Source organism: Chrysemys picta, chromosome 2 (assembly GCF_011386835.1).
Source record: "Chrysemys picta bellii isolate R12L10 chromosome 2, ASM1138683v2, whole genome shotgun sequence".
Classification (NCBI taxonomy): Eukaryota; Metazoa; Chordata; order Testudines; family Emydidae; genus Chrysemys; species Chrysemys picta.
Genome location: NC_088792.1, coordinates 209851737 through 209874726, shown reverse-complemented (window position 1 = coordinate 209874726; position 22990 = coordinate 209851737). Strand labels below are relative to the sequence as shown.

Here is a 22990-nt window from a genome sequence, read left to right as displayed (position 1 = left end):
TTATTATCCTTCCTTTCTTTGCTTCATATCACTTAGGCCCTGATCCTGTAGTTGTTTGAAATCAATGTGACAACTCACATGTTTAAAGCTGAGCATGTGTGTAAGCATGTGCAGGAATTAAACCTTAACCTAAATATATCTACATTGACACATTTCCCGAAGATCCTTCTGTACCTTTATAGATACTGAACTTTTGTGCAGTCATTTCTTTTTCATTAGGATAATGAAATTGACTGGAGCAGACTAGTGGCAACCAGCTTTAACAACCTGATCTGTATCACTACCTGAACCTTTCCCAAAGCAACATGGCATGAGAATGGCTATAGTAGCACTGATGGATGATGTGGTTATGAATAGAAGCCTAATATCAGCTCTGTAGCCTTCCATATAATCAGTTAAAAAGTGCCACTGACCTGGGTAACACTTCCACAAGCTACCCAAGACACTGACCTCTGGTATCTGCCCTCCACTCATCAAAGCAGTATGAATTTTCAGGGTCTTGTGTGATTCTTCACTAAATTTAGATTGAAATAGTGGTGAGACATCTTGGAGGTACAGGTTTGCCAGGAATCTATTCTCTTTCTCCTTTATCAAGGACCTAAACACGATTCATGGATTTATCACCTACAAATTAGATTGTGATAAATCTATGTGGGGTTGATTGTAGGGCAACTTGGAAATTCCTGATTGTATGCCTTGCAACCTCCTAAACAAAACAATCCTCTCAAACACATCACACAAGTGAGCTGCAACTTCTACTGGTTTCTAGGATCAATGCAAATTTCTATTTTTAACATCTATAAGGTCATTGCTAACTCAGAGACTATTCTCTGGTCTAGATAATACTTTCTCCTGCCATGAGTGTAGGGGACTGGCCTAGATGACCTCTTGAGGTCCCTTCCAATCCTACAATTCTATGATTCATGACCCATCCTGTCTCAGTGAAGGACAACATAATGAGCTTAAGCCTAGCCATCTTAAGAGCATAATGCAAAGCTCACTTCTGAGCCAAAGCAGTCTGACACTAACTGAATATGTAGAATGAATAACAAACCAAAAATTAATAAACAAACAAAAATAGCAAAGCACAGAATCCAGCCCAGGATGTACAAACTTTACACCAAGCCAGGGCATGAAGGGATTAATGACCTTTCCTGAAGCAGAGACTTAAACTGGCCCTGCACCCCCAACACCAGCAAGCAGGGTCAAGCCTAGAGCTATAGCTATAGCTAATAATCAGGAGGGAACAGGATATAAAAGAGGAGACTACATATCCTTAGAGGGGGTTGGAGTTATGAAGCTGGTACTGTGAGTGGGAGACTCAGCCACAGGGAGAGCTCCTTGAGGAAAGCAGAGATCTACATATGAATTATATTGTTTGTTAATTCTTTTGCTTTTTTGAGTGAAGCGGGGCTTTCCCCCCACCCTTTTTGGCTCAGCTGTGGAAAGTGGCACTCTACCACTGCGACAGCTACCTGCACAAATCGATATACAGGTAAAGTGACATATACCGTAACTCTTCATAGTATTCCTGCTCTAAATCAGCACACATCTCTGTGTTAACTTCCTGAACACCATGTAGTCTTGAATATGAACAAGACCTGCAAATTGAACTGAAAAACAGATCATCAGAATGCTGTTGCCTTACATACAAAGTTGCAAATTTGTTAATATTTTTTCCAATAAGTGTTTTTGTGATAAATGAAGCGGTGGGGGGTGGGAGGTAGCTTCCTTTTATGGACACCCAACCAGGCAGTTAGCTGTAAAATTCCTCTTGGTAGCTATTCTCTGCTTGTTTTACCTGTAAAGGATTAAAAGTCCCCCAGGTAAAGAAAAGGAAGCGGGCACTTGATCAAAAGAGCCAATGGGAAGGTAGAACTTTTTAAAATTGGGAAAGAAACTTTCCCTATGTTTGTTGTTCTGTCTGGGCTGCAGGGACACAGAGCAGCAATGCTGTAAGCAGCTTTAAGCCAGGTATGATTATAGATTATCAATTCATACCTTGAATCTACTTATCTGAAGCCTCAGATATGTAAGTAAAATTAGGGAATGTCTAAAAAGACACAATTACGATTATTTCTTTTATTTCTTATTGGCTTGTGGACTCCTCTGTGCTAACCCCATACGCTTTTGTTTGCTTGTAACCTTTAAGCTGAAAACCCAAAAAAAGCTATTTTGGGTGCTTGGTTTTTGGAATTGCTCGTTTAAAATCTAGCAAAAGCCTAAGTTCCAGGTGTATTTTCTTTCTTTTTGTTTTTAATAAAATGTACCTTTTTAAAGAACAGGATTGGATTTTTGGTGTCCTAAGAGGTTTGTGCATGTTGTTTAATTAGCTGGTGGCAACAGCTAATTTCCTTTGTTTTCTTTCTCAACTCTTCCCTGGAGGGGTGTGTCTGAAAGGGCTTGAGGTTACCCCACAGAGAGGAATTCCCAAATGCTCCTTCCTGTGTTCAAGGGTTGAGGGGGTTTTGCATTTGGGTGGTGGCAGCGTTTACCAAGCCAAGGTCAGAGAAAAGTTGTAACCTTGGGAGTGTAATACAAGCCAGGAGTAGCAAGTATTAATTTTTAAAATCCTTGAGGGTTTCCACCTTTTTGAAATGCCAGAGTAGGGATTCAGCCTTGACAGCTTTATTCAAACTTTTGGATTTAATATATGACAGCAATGGCACATTCTTTAGGGTTTCCCATCATATGGTAAAAAAGTTTGTTATCTTACATTCACCCAGATGATGTTACCATCTCTGCATACTTCATGTTAACAATAAAAAGAAGGGAAAATGTATCTGCAAATTTACATTCTTAACATGAAGTATGCAGAGATGCTTCTAACATTTTCCAGGAGGTTTACAAGCTCCCAAATGATTACAGTATCCTGCTTCTGGAAGCTATCTTGTAGGTTATTGTAACAAAGAAGCAGAGCACATGTTGGTACATTAGTTGTAAAGTCATACTGGATTATGGTGAGTTAAAGGAGAACCTCTATAGGGAGTTATAAATAACATTTCCTGCTATCAGCTATTTTACAAAACTGCAGCTACTGAAAATTTCCATCAGTCCAGGACAAATTGTGCTTCACTGAAGTGTGCATAGAAAGAGGATCTGACAAAATAAGGTAGATTCTTTATTTCAGTGTCACTAAATGACAAATTAGGATTTAGAAGCAGAGTAAAACATCACTATACTGCTAACTCTATTCAGCAATTTTCTTCCCAAACAGTATATTGTACAAATATGAGGGCTGAGGAATATAGAGAAACTATAGAATACCCTGAGTTTGAAATATTATAGAAAGCTATTTATTAGAGGGGATTAAACAAGTTAATTAAAACATTCTCAAAATGCCCACTTTAAAAAATATTACTAATAAACTGACAGATTTATATGGAAATTCTCAGAAATTCCATTCTATACTCTGAGAGTAAGTGCTGAAAGTTTGGGAAAGATACATGAAATCACTAGTTTAGTCTCCATTAGTGTCCAAAACAAGATACTTCAACAGAAGATGGCAGAAAGTTTCTCTCTCCTAACTTTTTCATTTCCTTCTATGTAGGTTGTAGATGTTCGCATTATATATTTATACAGATAATCTTTATTTTATCCAAGTAAACTCTTGACCTTAGTGATATCACATTTATGAGCTCCAGATGTTAATCACGTGCTGCATGTATATTAAAAAAATAGTTTCCTTTGATTCGTTTTCTTCTTATTATTACTTTGCTGATAGAAAATTTGCTGAACAGCAATGACAAACTGGAATAGTAATTTGGGAATAATTTACATGTCCTATGTAGTACATATAATTGAAATAAATATAATCTAATTGTGTGCATATTGTCCCTTTTCCTCCCTACCCACCTTTTTCAACTGTCTTTAGATTATGAATTCCTTGGGGCAAGACTTGTGCTGTCTCTTCTGTTTGGAAAGTACTTTATTACTAGAAATAAAATTTAAACAAAATATTACTGTTGCCTTATTGTTGGGTCTTATAGAGATGGAAGAAAAGGAGATATAGGTGGAAGAAAATAACACACTAAGGAGAATGGCACACAAGCTGAGGGGAGACAGAGTGCACATGGTAAAATATTAGGGGGAAGATGAACATGGGGCTGTCAGTGATAGACTGCAGATGGCATGTTTGAGGCGGGCTGTCTAGGTGATAAGAACTGGAGAATGCCCAGCAGAGAAAGTACAGGAGGAAGAGGACTAGAATTGCCAACCCTCCAAGATTGGCCCGGAGTTTCCAGGAATTAAAGATTAATGTCATGTAATGAAATCTCCAGGAATACATCCAACCAAAATTGGCAACCCTGACGAGGACAGCAAGAAACAGGGCCAGCTCCAGGGTTTTTGCTGCCCCAAGTGGCAAAAAAAAAAAAAAAAAAAAAGTCACAATCGCGATTGGCAGCAGCTCCACCACGCCGCTTTCTTCTTCGGCGTCTGGTCCTTTTCTCCGCCCCCGAAGAGCCCGACATGCCGCCCCTTCCTCTTGGCCGCCCCAAGCACCTGCTTGCTGGTGCCTGGAGCTGGCCCTGGATGGGATGGAAAGACTCTTTCAAAAGAAGTGTGAAGAGGACAGGACTGGAAGTCCCAGAGCTACAAGTGGGTGCCACGGTCTGGAAGGCGTGGCCACGAATCATGGGGGGGACTTCTGCCAGTGTAAACGGGAAAAGGAGTTGAGAGGTGAATTAGTATTGCTGCCTTTTAACATTCTTGGCTCTGTCCTTTTCTGTTATGAGAAGGGCAACTGGCACAAGGGTGACCAGACAGCAGGTGTGAAAAATTGGGATAGAGGGTGGGGGTAATCGGTGATTCTATAAGACAAAACCCTCTCTCAAAAAAGAACAGGAGTACTTGTGGCACCTTAGAGACTAACAAATTTATTAGAGCATAAGCTTTCGTGGACTACAGCCTCTCTCAAACAGCCCCAAACCACACAGGGGACTGGGTCGGCCCCCGTTCCGGCCGCCAGGGGCCGCTCTGACTACACCCAGGCCTCCCTTCCAGCTCCCGAGCCGTCTCGTTAGCAGTAGCAGGGCTCGCGTATAACAGCCACCGACGGAAGTTACGTTGTGCCGGGAAGCGGTTTCCGGATTCGGGATCAGAGAGAAATAACAACGAGCGTCGCAGACTGGTAATCGTCAAAAATCGGGGCGGGGCAGTGGCAGGGTTGTCTCTGTGCCCGGATGTGAAGAGATTCCATCCACTTGCTTCTGCTCTCTAGAGACAGGCTACAGACTTCTGGGTGACATGGGAAAGGTGCACGAGCGACAGTGACCTCGCGCCCCTCATCCATCTTACGCGAGCCCCTGCCCTCCCGAGCTCGCGCCGCGTGCCCCCGCTCCCCAGAACAGCCAGGAGAGCGGCTCGCGCCGCGAGCGCGCACCGGAGGAGACTCGCTGAGGTAAAGTGACCGCGGGGCGCCAGCCCGGCCCGCCAGAGGCTGAGCGGCCGCGGGCCCTTCCCTCGTGGTCGAGCCGCTTCCTCCAGTACCTTAGTCCCGATTGTCGCCTCCTCTGGTTCCAGGCGCAGTGACTGGGTTGGGGGAGGAAGATGCGCCTGGAGCGCGACCCCCTCGCCCCTGAACGCTGCCCTCGGCCCCAAACGGCCGCTCCCCGGCGGCGGGTCTCCGCGCCCTGAGCTCCATGAGGAGACGCCCCCGCCCCCGCTTTGGTTGTTACTGGGAGACTCAGGCTCGGGACCCTGGACAGGGTTTGCGCCCCCTCCCCCCGGGGTGCAAAGTCTACAGGCCGCGAATGATTTGTGTCAGCGGGCGGGGGACGCCAGCCCCTTGTCACGTAGCTTGGTCCCCGGTCCCGCTGAGTCCCCCCCACAGCTCGGAGCCAACTCTGAGGGAGGCTGGTATTTTCCGTCACTTTCCTGAGCCAGGATCGTTGATCAACCTATAAGTGGCAGTCCTTATCCACTCTCCCACTTCCTCCAACCTCTGCAAGGCCTTAGACTGCCAACTCGTCGGGGCAGAGACTGGGCCCTGCCTGCATGTCCAGAAAACTCCTACTGCTGCTAGACTTAAATGAGAACGAAGGGGGGAGTTAAACCGCAGCAGCTGTGTGTGGAAGAGGGTGGCACTTGATTGGATCCTCTTTGTTTCCACTGACAAACCTGTTCTCCATGTAACTCATCTGGGGGGCAGAAGTGGCAGTGGACTCTGCTCTATGTATGGGGGGGCGGGAATCAGGACTGCTATGACTAGCTTTTAAAAATGCCACAGACAGTGCACAGGGCATACCGCTCGCCTTATGAGGATCAACATTTGAACACCTTGAGATGGTGTAACAGGCCTGTAGATTACATTTATTAGCAAACAAAATAGTTTTTTTTACAAGCTAATGCAAGTATCTATAGATAAGTTTGTGTGCTATGGCACTTGATAGTCAAATTTCTTACTAGCAGAAATCATGGCTTCCCTACTGATTAATGTGAGGAAAGATGAAAGGCTTGGAGGTAAAGCTTATCCACATAGCTGCTTCTGTGTCCTCAGAGGCTACTTGATTTTTTTAATTATGGAGTTAATTGGGAGAAGTGCTAACAATCTTATAAATAATCATATTCACAATCTGAGTTCTAAATTCTGTTCCAGAGTTTGGGGACCTGATCCTGCAACTTGTGTGTGGGTGGCAGACACCATCAAAGTCAGTGGGCAATATAGAGCCAATGAATTGCAGGATTAAAATAGAGAGGCTAGAATTTGTTTAAATAAAGATCAGTTGGTTAGCCTGACAGACTGACTTTTTAATGAATAATTTTTAAACTTGATAGAGTGGGAAGCTTGTTTTCACAGTTTTAAAAAATCTAAATCAATTAGAAAATGTAAATTGGGACCTGACACAAATTTTTATATTTTCTAATAAGCTGAAAGATATGCTTTAGCCAAACAAACAACTGTTTGCCTCAATAAATGAAGGAAATTCCAATGGTCTATATCAGGGGTAGGCAACCTGTGGCACGCAAGCTGATTTTCAGTGGCACTCTCACTACTGGGGTCCTGGCCACCGGTCCAGGGGGCTCTGCATTTTAATTTAATTTTAAATGAAGCTTCTTAAACATTTAAAAAAACCTTATTTATTTTACATACAATAATAGTTTAGTTATATATTATGGACTTATAGAAAGAGACCTTCTAAAAATGTTAAAATGTATTACTGGCATGTGAAACCTTAAATTAGAGTGAATAAATGAAGACTTAGCACCCCACTTTTGAAAGGTTGCCGACCCCTGGTTATGTTATATGGAAGGTGAAACTAGATGATGTCATGTTCCTTTCTTGCCTTAACTTGTTTTAGTTTCATAGATTTTGGGGGTTGGAGTAACAGTTTTGTCATGGGGAGATAGAAATACTTTGCTATCAGCTTGTTGATGCAAAAAAATTGAACTGTTATAACAGTCTGATATTGGAAACTTCAATGGTAGTTGAAAATTTTAAATTGACTGAAAACTTAGAAGTATCTTTCAGTGCCCAGAATTGTTACCCAGACCAATACTGTAAAATTATCTGTAATTGTTCTGCCTTAACTAACTGAAAAAATACTTCTTCCTGAGCCATGGTTACTTAAGGGGATGTAGAAAAAAGATAACTTTGCACAATAAGACTGTGCCTAAAAAAGTACCAGAAGCCTACTTGTTGGAGAACTTAAACATACTAGTCAGATGTAGATATGAAAATCAATGGTGAAAGGCTCCACTAACATGGCTCAGGAGCAACTTTCTGGTGAGAAGCCTTGCTACTCCTCGTTCTAGGATTTCTGTCCAGATGTTGTCCCTGTCGTCTTCTCAGAAGCTCCATGTTTCATATTGGCCTTGTGTTTGTAAGTGTCTCAGGTTGGATCTTAACCTCCCTCTCCCTGCTGGAAGAGGGTTTTGGTGTCCACTTTTCTTCCAGGGTTTTCTGGCTGGTACTCATAGCTTTCCTGATCAGCATGAGTAGTAACAATTCTGACAACCTGGAGACTCTTAATAGCAGCAAAGAAACTAACCAGAATCTTGTTAATTTCTATGCTATTACTTACAATGCTATGAGGTGCAGGAAAAGCACCAGATCTGCTTGTTTGAAGGCTATGATAGAATATTTCCTTCCAGTTTGCCTTCTGTTCACTTTTGGAAGAATGCATAAGGGCTAGAAACTTTTCTTATTTAACCATATAAGTTCTTAAACAACCACATTCATTTTTGCATCATTGGAAATATAAGAGAAAAAGTGTTTAAATAGGAAAATGGCAAAAAATATTAAGTTTGAAAATAAAAGATGTATTCTTAAGTGGCTGTTAGCATAAATAGAAATATAAAAGGACGGGTTTCAGCTTCTAATATAAAAGTACTGTTCCTCACTGTTGTTTTGTTAGAGGGCTTCTCTGAAATGTTATAGCATCAGACTTTGGGGGTACAAAAGTGCATCATTAGTCTTTGTGAGGGATACATATGAGAGCATATAGTGTTGCTTAGCATCTGACTATTGTACTGATGGGGCTCCAAAAAGTGCCGTCCAGTCCTCTGCTCCTTGGGGCTTTGGGTAATGGAATGCAGAGCTACAACTGCAACTGAAGGGTCTTGATATAAAATTCTTTCATGAAGACAGAATATGGAAGGTTGCATAAAGTCCACATGTCACTTTTACCTGAGACTCTCATACTTTAAAGCTAATTATTATTTGAAAGAATGAAAAAATGTAATATAGGTGATCAGGAGCAATATATGCCTGAGATCAGAGACTGAGAAATAGAAGGGAAGAGTTAACAAAATAAACATACTGGATCTAAATATCTCCATAAATGTTTTATTCTTTATAGGTGACATGTAATGCCTTGTCTACAACCAAATTTATAAGGAATGCTTTTGGCACAGCTTGATAAGTTACTTTTTCTGAAACATCGATCGCTTCTTATAAAATACCTGTAAGTAAAATAAATGTAGTATACTAAACTTAAAATGGCTTAACAGATTTTGCTTTCTGATGGTGACTAGTACACATTGATAGTAAATAGACAAAATTAATAATCCATTATGTCTCCTTTTATATAATGTACATTAACAATAGAAGTAGCTGAAAAAAATTGTAGACATTTGGTTCAATTGTTGTTTTGCAGAAATGGCAGCCCAAAAAAGGAAGTCTGCAATAGCAGAATCTTCTGCTAAACGTCGGAAGCTGGATAAGAACAGCAAATCATCAACAAAGAAAGAAAGAGAGGTGTCAGCCATGAAACATGTCTTAAATAAATCAAAGCCAAATAAAAGTGCAATGCAGAAGAAAGCAGTGCTTAAAATCTCGGTCAAACCTAACAGGTCAGTGGTAAATAAAGCCATCAATAATTGTGCTAGGCGGTCCTCCCATTGTAAACTAGTGCAGAAACATTCAAAGCAGAGTGAACTTCAATTAAAGAAAAGATCCAGTAAAACAGTACCTATGAAAAAATCATCCCTGAAATCATTAGGTAGGGTATCTACTACTAAAACACCCTCCAGATCTTCACAAATAAACCATACTACTTTCTTGAAATCTACAAAGACTTCCTCCAAAACAGGTCCTGAAGGGAAAGACAAATGTGCTTTACAAACCAAAGTTTCAGTTGAAAGCAAGAGACAGCAATTAAAATCAACTTCAGATATTAAAAAGAATTCATCGAAACCCCAAAGTATTAGGCAATCTGTCTTGCAGTCTGTAAAAACTTTAAATGAAACTACACTTAGGAACATACACGTGGATATGAAATCTGTAAAGGGAAATTCTACAGAAAGTAATTCTTCTTCAAGTTCTAAAGCTGTAAAAATTACTGATAAAAATTTAGGGATACAAGTTCAGAGTCCTAAAAAGAATCTTGCAAAAAAGTCAACTTCTCAAGATGCTGAACAATCATCAATTAAATCTTTCGGTGACAACAAACGTGAACCTGAATTAGGAATGCGCATGTTGACAAGATCATCAGGCACAAACACTAAAATAACTGTCAAAGGCACACAACAGCAACCAAAAGCCACAAAAAATAAGGAAGTGTGCCAGAAAAAGTCAGTACAAGATATTCCTAAGCCAAGACACATCATTATCCCAGATGAGCAACTAACTAGGCGATCTCATAGATTGCAGCAGTTATCAGATATGTCAGCAAGATCCCTTCGTAATAGGGAAATTAAAGAAGGAAAAGCTTCAGAAGTGCAACAGGACACTCAAACAAAAGGATGTATTCAGAGTACTAGAGTTGAAACAGTTAAACCTCTTAAGCAGAAAACAGAACAGAAAAATAAGAAAACAAAATCTAATTTTATAAGTGGAGATGAAGAAATAACTGTAGGAATAACCAGCTCTCTGCCAGAGAAAAAATGTAAAATGGACCATAAAACCAATGATTCCAACAGTTCTCAACATAGCCTGCAAGGCTCAAGATTATTTCTTGATCATAAAAAAGTAGAAATGGTAAGTCCACTTCCACCAGCTTCTGTGACAATAAATAAGGAAAAACAACCAGTGCATCAGAATGTGAAAAGCAGTGTAAAAGCAAAGAAAGTTTCGCAGCCACCTGTAAATGAAAGAGATCTAGCCAATCAGCCGGAGAACGTTGTGAAGTCCAAACGGGTAAGCATTCTTGAACTCTGTGAAGAAATTGCAGGTGAAATTGCGTCAGATACAGTAGAGGTGAAAAAAGATTCTCCCAACACTGAATATAGAAAAGGAGAAGAGAAACCTGCAGAAACACAGCTGTCACAGACTGTATTGCTTACTCAGAAGGAACCAAATCAGAGCACTCAGTGCAAGCGTTTTTTCCCCAGCAAAAAAGGAATACCTGTCAAATGTGTTCTGAATGGCAGAAATAGTCCTGCAAACAAAAACTCTAAGTGGACCAAAATTAAACTAATGAAAGCTAATAATATACATCAAAATAAATTAAACTCTGCAAGTGTTCCCAAGCTGGATTTGTTAGAAACTAAAATTAAAGTTCCAGAATCAAGTCAAGCAACGGGTGCAGAAATACAGCTTTCAAAGGCCCAAGGTAAATTGTCAGTGACAAAGCCATGTGAGAATAAAAGTGCAACTCATGTACAGGAGAAATTGGGAGCAGTTTCTTCTGAAACAGTCAGAGCTAAAGATGTGACACCAGAAACAAAGCAACCCACAAAAAAAGTTGCCGAAAATGGCTTGTTGGATAATCGGACAAAACATGTTCCTGAGCCAACGCTAGATGAGGTAATTCTTTTTATTTATGGAATGTGGTGGGAGGATACTTTCCTAAATTTGTTCTAGTACCTAACAGTGCTCGTGTAACTAGCTTTATCAGTAACATTTTGTGCAACTAAACCATTTCAGTACAGGAACCTTAATCTGCTGTTGAGTTGACTTGTGCTTCTATTATAAATCAAATAGGAAAACAAATCTGTTATGTAATACTAAGGGCAATAAAATAAAATTCTCCTCCAATAACTCAAGTGCATAGCACAACAAATCAAAATGTCATGGCTGATTAATTTAAAATACCATAACTATGTTTTGCTGAAAATGTACATTAAGGGGAATGGGAGGACAAAGTACTACTTATGCTCATGATTAGGTTTGTTTAAATGTAATGTTCTAAGAACACAGGAGTACATGTAATAACCATATTCTTTCCAAATAAGCATCCATATGCACTGAATGTGTAATGTAACAAAATTTTCCTACATCAGATAGTGCCACAGATATATCCATGGGGTTGCTTATCAGTTCATTAAGCAAAGTCTTAAAGAGAACTGGGAAAAGTGTTAAACTGATCTTGTAGGAACTCAATAATGGTTTTACTCATAAAATATTTAATTAATGAAATGGGGACAGAACTTAGAGAGAGAGAGATGGAGCAGTTTGACTTAGATCTATCATCTGTTCTATTGTGTTGTTCAGAGTTTTAGCTTGCATTTGGATACAAGTCCAGAAAGCACTCCAGTGAAAAGTACTACAGCAACAGCACCACCACCTAAGCAAGCCAAAAAGGAGATAGAGAGTGAATCTCAAGGTAAAAAATCTCTAAACTGTAAATTCTGTGCACTATGAGAGGTCTGTTAATGGTGGTGATGAAGGAATCCTCTTCTTCCTTTTCAAATAGGAAGGTTACAAAATGTATTGGTGTCAGCAGGGCATGAAAACTTACCTTGTAGTCCTAGAACTAAGCCTATTATCAAGGTGAAAAATATGGTATCTGGCAACCATGCTCTCCAGAGCCACATTCCCCAGTAATTTAAAAGAATAAAAGTTATGTACTCAGTTTAAAAGTAATATACCAACAGCACTTGTTGATGCCTAATTTTTTGGGCTATATTAGATTATTACTGGTGGAATTAATCAAATATATTAGAATAGTATTTGGCCAGTTACAAGAACCAGTTGAATACCAAAACATATTACTCAGATAGAATATATAATGAATGCCAGTAAAATCAGATGTTGAGTACTCGTCTACCAACTTGACTTATTTCATCCTTTGCTTTTTGTTTTTACCTTCTTTTCCTTCCTGTCTTCACTCAACTCTTTTTTCCAGTAACTGATCATGGCTTGTGAGTTGTCATTGGTGTCTGTTTTCTCTTTTTTTTTCCCCCCTCTATGTATTCTCTAATTTCTTTTAACTACTTCTCCATATACTCTTTCAACATTATTCTCCTTATCTCATCACCCATTCTTTCTCTCCCACTCTCCCTTCATCTGCACATCTACACACAGGACTTGGAATTTTTACCAGGTACCTAATAGTAAGGAGACTTATTCACCTGATCGTGGACTGATACAAAAAGTGGGGCAATGCTCAGGTGAAAAGCCTTGCTCCCCTGTAGCAGCTGAGAAAAGGAAGGGTGCTTGAATTTCTTCTAGGATGCTGATCCCTGGACTCTATTCAATGGTTCCATCTTTCCTGTCAGCTTCTGGCTAGTAGATGTCTGATAAACTTGAAACTCCGTCTTCTCTGGCTGCTGGAAGAGGAGCTGCATTCTCTGTGTTCTCCTTTTGTATCTGAGTCTTCTGGTTGCTAAAAGGGTGAGGGTTCTCAGTCAACACCCTCCCTTCCTCTGGGCTGATGTGCTGAGGGGAGGGACTGTCCGCTATTCAACCCTGTGCTCCACTTTTTGGCTGATATAAGGGCGGTGTTAATACTGCTCTGCCCTTCCTCCAGACTCCATATTTAGACTCCCCTTCCTTAGTGCCTGTCTCCCTCCATAGCTTTCCCACATTGCAGTAGAATGAAACTGATGGGACTTGTTAATTTTATTTCTGTCTGCTGGGATCTGAAAAATGGCAATGACAACTTTTTGCCATAAGTAGTGGTGTGAAAGGTTATCTGGCAACTTTAAAAAAAAAAAAAAAAAAAAAACTGGACTGCTCAGAGCAGGTGACTTTCTTCAATTTGGGAGGACAGCCTAACTAGAAGGAAAATTGCCTTGAAACCCCCATTAATGAGTTAAATGAAGCTTTGTGTTGGGCAATGGCAACACCAGTGCCATCTGTTTGCAGTCCACAAAGTCGGTGGGAAAGAGAATGGGCATGCACTGAGTTCAACAAGGGAAAGGCCCTCGGTTGGCATCCCTGACGTACACTGCAAAGTGATTACATGGATGCAAGCAGTTTCTGCAGATAGTGGATGCTTGCACAATGACCCATCCAGAGATGAGGAGAACAAGACGACAAAGAAAACCATACTTTGTCAGTCTTTCCTCTGCCTCTTCTTGTGGAAGAGCTGAGCAGCAGCAGAGGTGTGGAGTTGTCCTGCCCTCTTAGGAAGAAGCACTGCATTGGTTTCATCTTAGTTTGATCTTGGAACACCATCTTCAAAAACATCAGGGTTAGAAACTTTCTAAATTTGTTTGGATTCTGTAATGATTGATGGCTCTTGCCCAGGAAAGCGTACTTTTCACTCTGGGCTAGTGAATGTTTTCCAGTCTGGAGCATGGAGTTGAGTAAACTCTCTGTGGATGATCCATCTGACAAGAAATGTTAACTGAATTGGCAACTTGTACAGTTCTCCTTACTACATTCTTTTTGACAAATTAAACAATGAATCTTCAGTTTTCTCATTTTTGCTCTTCTCTCCTGCCCCCCACCCCTGGTTCCCTTACACTCAAAGATTTTTATCCATATCTTTTTTGTTTACCACTGCCTTATTTCTAACAGTATACATCTCTTCTCTCACCCTCTTCACTTATTTGTATGCATCCCTTCTGAAAGAGGAACCTAGAGTTACTACTTTTTACCTCCCCTTCTCCATCAAATTCCCACAAATTTGCAACCGTTCATCTGTCTGAAGAGGGCTGCATTCACCTCTCTCAGGAACCTGTCAGCACTGTTCCAGTTGTCAAGTCTTGGTCAGTGTAATGTGAAAATCTCCCCCTCGCCTCTCATGGTTCAAGAAGCAAAGAACCAAACTCCATCCTAAACAATAAGTATCCTTATTAGATCACTGATACATCTCTTACTCCTCTCTGATGGCATGCCATGCTCTTGCCTTTTCTCCATCTCCTTGTGATAGTGCCTGGCCTTGTGATGCCCTATGCAATGTTTCATCAGCAGGTCTAGCCGTTTACTAAAAGATGACACTTGTGCCATTCTTCTTTTCAGTGCAGCTCCAGCTTTTTGAAGTGTCACATGCAGTAACAGTATTGTTAGGATCCTTTACTGTTGCTGGGGGTTAAGAAAAATATTCTCTCTTCTCTCCCCTCCTTCCCCCCCCCCTTATTGCATTTCCTAACTGTCTCTCTTTCCCGTACCCTACTACTGAGCAAGTCAGAGATCGTATTTATGGCTCTGCTGCTGTACACAGTAGTACCCAATTGATGTCAGCATGAGCGGGTTGAAACTAAAATTCAAATTAAGTCTGCTGCTCCTCCCTGGCTATTGAGCGAGGGAATCATGTTCAGCAACAGTGGATATGTGTAATTTTCATGTAAGCTAAGTTTAAAAATTTAGTGTGGAGAAATATGTGACTCCTGCACGAAATTTGCACCATTTCATTACATGATTTTTTTTTCTTTTTTTTTTTTTTTACAGATAAAGTACAGTGTGTTTAACATGGTCTTGCATATCTCTTTGCTGTAGTGAAGTTAATGTGTTTTGCCAAGTTTGTTTTTTCTATTAAGAGAAATTTTATAATGAAATGACATTATTAACCTGATTAACTGCAGGTTCGGCTCCCAAGCAGTTGGTGCGCACTTTATTCACAAATCAGACATCTGAGACTAGTGAGAAGAGGTATAGTACCTTTTTTATTCTTTAATATATTTATGGAATGTCAGTAGCCCCTCCTTAGGTAAAGTTGCCATTATAAGACCAATTTTTTTTTTTTTTGTCCCTCTTTTCCACTGCCATCCTAATAATTTTTTTTTTTTTTTTTTTTTTTTAAACATGGAAATCGGTGTCTCATCCTTTCCATAAGAGACCGAGTTCTGTGTAATCCAGTTTACCAAAGGAGGTTGTCAGTGGAAAAAGCACTAACTTCAGCTTTGGTGAAAAAATTATCATACAGCCTGGCTGCAATGTGAGTTGCACCTTTTTTTGAAAAAGTGGTAATTAGCAGAGCTAAAAAATACTTAACATTTTGCATTGCTTTTTGCCAGATCCTAACCTGAGACTCGAAAATAGATGATGACTAAAGTTAAGTTTATGAGGTTCACCTATTCAGAGGAGGAAGGTTCCTGTAGTTTTTCAGTTACAAAAATCTTGTAATAGTCAATACACTTTTTAATGGAGATGTTTTAGGTTTTTTGTGGTCCCCCAATCCCCCCCACATTGAGCTTTATGGCCCAATCTACCTTAAATCTAGTTACACAGTGAGGCCCTGAAAAAATCAGAAATTTTGGCTGCCTTATCCATAACTTGTTTTCCTCATTTGCAACCACACAAAGTAGAATGCTTCACTTTTAATGATATAGTGGCTGTGCCAGTTCTGGCCACTCTGTCATACGCACTCTCCTGATTGTTTTCAATGTTATTTGTCTAATCAGACCTCATTAAGAGTGTCAAATGGCAATGTACAGAGTCAAAGTAATGGACACTATTATTCCATATCCTAACCAGTGATCTTAGTGTCATTAGACGTAAAGTATAATGTTCACAATGGAGATATGAAACCAGTTATAAAGCACTGCTCTGTAATTCAGATTTTCAGTCTTCACCTACAGCTAGACAAATACAGTGGCTTTTCAAAATTAACCCAGAGATTGAGGACTTCTTAACTTTTAGAAAATTTTCTTGATCCAAAAATAACACCACTGTCAAAAAAGCCATAAAAAGATGGGCAGATGTAAGTTTAAATATCTAAACTGAATACTTCTAAACGTTTGTTACTTGCAGATTTAATCTTGAACTTTTTTTGCTTTTGTTTAGTTTAGAGAGTTTTATAAAGATTGTTGCTCTTAGTTGCTGATGTGAGTGTGGTCTTATCTTCAACTTCACCTAAGCTAAGTTTTCTGTCTGGAAATGGAGAATGTTCATATTGTTGCAAGCTTGAAAAAAGACTTCTTGGCTAATAAATTTGTGCTCCCTTTGCTATTTTAGATATTTTGCTTTCTTAACAAATGTCCCAGATACTGCTCCTCTAATCCTATTTGAGACCTGATTGACATAAAAATGTCACATGTGGTATAATTTCACTGCAGGCCCAAGAAGAAAAGATGTAATAGGAAAGATCACTCTTTAATCATAATTATTTCCAGTAATTATCGAGTCAGAAGAAATGGTGAATCAAGTGAAAGAGACATGAATTCATGTCTTAAGTCTGGCATGCCAACACTTCTTTAGATATAACTTGTAGAGCAAAAATTTCAACCTATGTAAAAGCTTATAATTCATCTACTGCAATAGACTGTGGCAACTATTAGCATCTTGTTAATAAGAACTATGTTGCTCTGTCTGATCTCCGCTTTGCAAAAAAGTTAGGATTGGTAATTGCCAAATAGAGGTGCTTGTGGTGTGTCTTTTTTTTATTGTGTGAGAGAAATTAATGACCTCTAGGAGCCTCTCATTCTAAATTCTCCTACTGTCTCCTTTTGGAAAAAGTTCTCTAGAGCTCTGTGTGGAAGTGTTGGTTGGTAACAATTTTCTACTTTCCTCAAATAACACAACTAACAGGAAAGTTGGAGCAGGAAGAACTTTTAGCGAACTTTTAGGAAGAACTTTTGATCTGCCTCTGAGGTAGGCATTGTCAAGTTGGCTTCTCTTCTCCATGCAGTGGGAAAGTCCTTTTTAAAAACATTTTATGAGAGAAGAAAAGCCACAGGATGTGTATATGTAGCCTGTGCACAGGTTCTTTTCAAAGATGTGGGGGGAGGAATTATCTTCTCTAAGGGACTGGAAGGGTGTGGTCTAGACAGAAACTGTTCTGCTCCTCTCCTGGTGATATTGGACCGCTACTAACTCTGACCATAATTTGTCTGAAGTGAAAGTCAGAGGGAAAATTACTGTAACTGTCTTTTGAGAGAGAGAGAGAGAGAGAGAGATATGAATTGTAGATGAAATTGACCACTATGTCTATACTACATTGCATCGTTATGTTATGTGATAAGTAAATTGTCCAGTCATTCATAATTATTTCTTCCCACTAGCTACATAGTTTATAATTTATGATACTCACAAGTGGTGCACTTTTTTTGTTGATCATCTTGGCTATAGTTTTGAATATATCAAAATTGAAAACTAAAACATGTATGCTTTTAGTCCTTGTTTTGAGATTTAAATTTATTTAAAACGGATTTACATTTATAGTTGCATTTTTGAAAATACCTAGTCAGAAGGGCCTTATTGACAAAAAATATGTTTGTTTAAAGGGTCCCTTTGCCAAACCATTCATTAGCATCAAGGGGCAGTAGCTTCCTGTCATCAGAGCAGCATATTCAAAAATTAAGAGAAGCAGGAAAGGATGACAAACAGCTGATCATAGTAAGTACTTTCCTTTTAATGTTGCCAACTGTGTATTTCTCAAACTTATGTGTCATAAGCCTGCATCTTGAAATGTTAACATAACCTCTACAGTAAATATTTTTGAATGAGGTGTCTTACCTTTGAAATGTTATGAACTTGTCTTAAATGTAGTTATCCTTACATAGTGTTGTTTCTGTAATTTCGTAATCATTAACCATTTCACACTTTCATTCAATTGTTGGCATTAAAAAGTGATGCTGGACTGATTATTGTAGAATCCATATTGTTTAAACTGAGTCTTCCAACATTTCAGTTTTGTTTTAAATAGGCTTTATTTGCTTTCTCAAATACAAAGAGGAGCTTTATTTATAAAGGAAAGTGGAAAGGAAGAGAAATAAATTTGCCTTTGCATATAAACTAATCCTCAGTTTATGCAAATTATAGAATCTGACTAGTGGGGATAAGCGAGTGTATCTGGCAGATTTTTCTGTGTGAGGTTACATATGAATGCATTACACTTATGTAATGATATATGGATATTTTTTCTAAGGCACTGATTAAAACTAACGATAGGGAAAGAACTTTTCCACAAATCATTGATGAGCTAGCTCCATCAATAACGGATACAGCGAGAGGCATGTTTAAATAATTAAAAATAAATTGTTAAACTAAAGTACAAATAGCTATTTCTACTAAAGAAAAAGTGGAGCAAAAACTATTCAACCAAAGAATTTCAAAATGTCAAGTGGGGCAAAAGCACACAAATTGTCCTAGTTTAAAGGACCTCACAACACTGCAGCAGAACCAATTAAAAAATTGAACCTGTTAAAGCAGACATTACCACTACCCGCACTTTTGTAATATTAAAAAATTACTAAGAAATAGATAGGCATGAGTCCTTAATCTGCTAAAAACATATAATAAGGACACGAGCCTGAAGTCTCTCTTTCCTAAAGCATGAAATTTGCCTCTTCAGGTGGGATTACACGATAAATATATATATATGTTCAAAATATTAAACTGTTCAGAAATGTGATATCTAACACTTACTTGTAACATTCTCAATTATTGCCTGTTTAGGTCTCAGGTGCCTAATTTTAAACATACAAATAATCCCCTTTACTTCAGCAGGGCTGAATGGGGTCCTTAAAACCCAACTTTTGGTTGTACAATAATAGGATTTGATGGGTCTTCGATATAGTTTCTTTATAAGGAAAAAATAGCTATGATCTTCACTGATCATAAACCAATACTTTTTGTAACTGACTGGCTTATTTTTCTCATTTTCAATTTTTTTTTAAAAAAGAGTGGTTTGTTCAGTGCCACAACAAAAAAGAAAAGTCTTAGTTATGTAGTATCTAGTGTAGTAATTTTAGAGGGAGGAAAAAAGGATAGGGGTCTTCATCAAAATGCGTGAGAAAACAAATTTACATCTGAGACTAGTTCATTGTGTTTTATTTTAATGTGCATTTCTGCCGGTTTAAAAGTCAAGCGTGACACTGTCAGTTTTAACAAAATAACACAATCTCCAAAATATTAATTGTATACAACTCTTAATATTTTAACCCAATCCCTGTTTATCAATGAAGGATATAGTTGTTATACCCGTAGTTCACTTTAATCAAATAATAGTGTATATGAGACAGGACACAAGCTATAAATCACTGTCTGCAAAAACTGACTCAAGCCTTCAATCTAGGTGCATAGAAGATTACTCTGCCAAGTTAGCTTTTTTTATAAAATGTGAAAATAGAACCAGTTGAAAGAGTGGCAATTGCATTACATTTTAGAAAAAATCTTGTTTTTTGAAGTTCATAATTGGCAATGTTATTTTGTGACTAACTAATTCCAGATATTTAGTCTTTTAAAGAAATGTGTAAATGAGTATTTGCTGTATAGTGTGTACACAGCCCATTTAAAACTGTTTGCAAACATATAATATATAGTAATTATCTTGCAAATATTGTCTGAAAACATATTTTACATCTCTTAGACTTTCTGGCATGCTGTTAGGAGCAGCATTTTATTATACTCTTATTGTAAACAACATAGTTCAAATTGCTGCTCAGACCCATTCACTACTTAATTAAAACATTAAACATCCAATTTTTTAGGAGTTTTGTTCTTATCAGTGGTAAGAAAGTTATTCCTATGGTGGCTCCTATGGTTTGAGATAGATGCTCAAGAGGATCACATCTATCCCTATCTCTCTACCCCATCTCTTCTAACTTGCCAAAAAACCTCTCATCTTTCAGAGGTGTTCTCTGTTGTAAGATGTTAGGACCTTTAAGCACAACATTAATTACCACTTCTTTACTGTAGTGGTGACCATGTTAGTATTTTGGCTTTACACTGTGCATTTTATGACCCTTTTTCATTCTGTTTGTACAATGCCAGAGTCCTTGGGACTGAGGTATGATATAAACCTTATCAAATATTCTTATAAATTCTACCTTTCTGTTCAGTATTTGGAGGGAATGTTATGGGTAAAACAGTTTTCGCCCATATGCAGTTTTATATTATCTGTTTAACAAGAATTTAGTCCATAATATGTTCGTATATTATCTCCTTTGTATAGTGTGTATATGTACTGAATACCTTTTTGTATTACCTGTGAGTATAAAATGTATAACAAGCTCAATTTGTCAGCAAAAGGCATTAAAAATGGTCTTGCTATGTTTGCTTTTAAATGACAGTTTGTTCTCTCTCAATATAAAAATCTTTTACAACTTGAAGTTGTTCTAATACTCAATACTTGTACTGATTTTTTTTCATTTTTTTTTTTATGGTGCATGTCACTAGTGTCTGAGCATGCCTAACCATTAATTATACCTCACATCACAACTATTATTATCATTTTACTGATGTAAAACTGAGGCACTGAAAGATTAAATGTCTTGCCCAAAGTTACACAGGAAGTCTGGCAGAGCCTAGATCTTCTGAGTGCCTTAACAAGATCATTTTTCCTCTTTTTATGAAGGTTACAAAACAAACTTAAAAGAGCAGTGAAAACCTAATACTATGTGTGCACACACTCTCAGAAATATACATTGGAGGAAGAATCTTTTTATGTTTTTTTTACATACATTAAATCCTTGTAGCAACTTTCAGGTCAGTATGATCTCTGTTTTACAGACCATGGAAAGTGACGTAGCAAGATTCAGTGACTTGCCCAAGGTTGTATAGATTGGGTTAGAATTTAAGTCCCTGATTATTGTTGTGTTCACGCTAATATAACAATCCAGTCTGAGTATTCTGAACTATGATATAGGAAGTCAGACCTTAAATAACTTCTAAAATCTTACATATTCAGTGGACATTGTTGCTGGTTAAATGAGCTCCCACATTTATGCAAAATTAATTTTTTTTTTTAAATTAAACTTAAGATGAGTAGAAATGTTCCATCCCTTCCTTAGAAAGTTTTAAACAAATACTCCTTTGCTGTATTTGCATCCTAGATTTTTAATGGAGTTCAAAAAAGAATTAGGTAAGTTAATGAAGGATAAGTCCATCAGTGGCTATTAACCAAGATGGTCATGGATGGAACCCCATGCTCTGCGTGTCCCTAGCCTCTGTTTGCCAGAAGCTGGGAGTGGATGACACGGGACAGTGGGATGACATGATTCCATGATTGCCTGTTCTGTAAGTTTCCTCTGAAGCATCTGCCACTGGCCACTGTTGGAAGACAGGATACTGGGCTAGATGGACCATTGGTCTGACACACTATGGCCATTCTAAATGCAAGTACATGAGAATCTGAAAATGAAATTGATGTCTCGTTAATTCTTTTTCCATGTTGATAGGACTGCAAAATTTAAACTGCATAGGGAGCTTTTTTTGTCTTTAATTTTAATAAAATAAGGTATTTTTGTAACATAAGCAAGAATTTGCTTTTTAAGATTTTTATACTGATATCCTCAATGCCAACATAGTAACACCACCTCCAAAAGCAGCATTGAGCCATGGTCAATGTGTTTGAGGTTGGCACAGCACAAATGTAGATACTGCACTACCTGTGTCAACCCTAACAGTCCTCCAGCAGCTGTCTCACAATGCCTGACACTGACTGCTCAGGTCACAGTTGTGAACTCCTGTCCTGGGGTCTTGGAGACCAGAAGGCTCATTGACCCCACTCCAAGTCCTGCAAATTTTTGAAATGCCTTTTCCTGATTGTCCAGTTTGGCAAGCACACCTAGCAGCTCTCAATTCTTGTGTGCAACTGCCTAGCTGACCATATTGGCTACATGCTCCAGATGAACTGCAGCTTGGAGTAGACAGGAGACATTGGATTTCCTGGGCCTGTGGGGAGAAGAGGCTGTGCAAACACAGCTACAGACCAGCCATAGAAGTGTGGACATCTGCAGATTTCACAGGTGATTCATGAGCAGAGGTACAACAGGGATCAGCAGCAGTGCTGTGTGAAAGCGAAGGAACTGTGGCAGGTGTAGCAGAAGGCCAGGGAGGCAAACAATTGATCTGATGCCAAGCTGCAGACCTGCCACTTTTTACAAAGAGCTGCATGCCATACGTGGTGGAGACTCCACCACCACCACCATGGATATCTCCAAGGAGCCTGGGGCACAGGCCCCTGGCATGAACAGCGAGGACGAGGGGAAGGTGGAAGAGAATGGAGGACGTGCAACTGGGGGGGTCCAGCTATGCCATGAGCCAGGAGCTGTTTGGGACTCCACCACAGCCCAGTTAGTTTTGGCAGTTAAGCACGTGCAAGCCCAATGCAGGGGAAAGAACCTTGGGTAAGTATATAAATTTATTTTCCATTACGGTTATGGTGCTTCTAGCTTAAGAGAACACAGCGATTGACTTTTTATTAATTTACTTGTACTAGAAGTATTGGTACAACAAAGAGAGGTAGAGTGTTATGCTTTTCATTCCCCTGTAGAGTTAGGTAGGAGGGGCTGCGCAGAGCAGTTTGTTTATACTCTGAGATGTCCCTTGAATCCTCTTGAGAGCTCTCAATGAAATTTTCATGGAGGTGCTCAGCAATCCTCTCCTAAAGCTTTTTAGGGATGGCAGCCTTATTTCTTCCTTCATGGTAGGATAGCTTCCCACACCAGTTGGTAATAATTTTGGCAGTCTCCATTGCAGTAAATAAGCTAGTGG

General features: G+C 39.0%; 1 protein-coding gene across 20 annotated transcripts in view; it reads left to right on the top strand.

Moving 5' to 3' along the window:
* The first annotated feature begins 5022 nt into the window (after positions 1–5022).
* The window catches only part of ESCO1 (establishment of sister chromatid cohesion N-acetyltransferase 1), a 52638-nt gene continuing 34670 nt past the window's right edge, over positions 5023–22990 (top strand). For 10 of the 20 annotated variants that reach the window (XR_010598005.1, XR_010598002.1, XR_010598004.1 and 7 more), the window contains exons 1-6: positions 5072–5401; positions 8802–8906; positions 9099–11188; positions 11876–11987; positions 15136–15202; positions 17776–17887. Coding sequence is in view for 8 of the 20 variants with exons in the window: in XM_005309485.4 (XP_005309542.2) it covers positions 9101–11188; positions 11876–11987; positions 15136–15202; positions 17776–17887 (2379 nt within the window). In the remaining 12 variants the exon portion in view is untranslated. Of the gene's footprint in view, positions 5402–8801; positions 8907–9098; positions 11189–11875; positions 11988–15135; positions 15203–17775; positions 17888–22990 lie in introns of all 20 variants that reach the window. The other 10 variants (XR_010597997.1, XR_010598006.1, XR_010598003.1 and 7 more) reach the window with 4 other exon arrangements.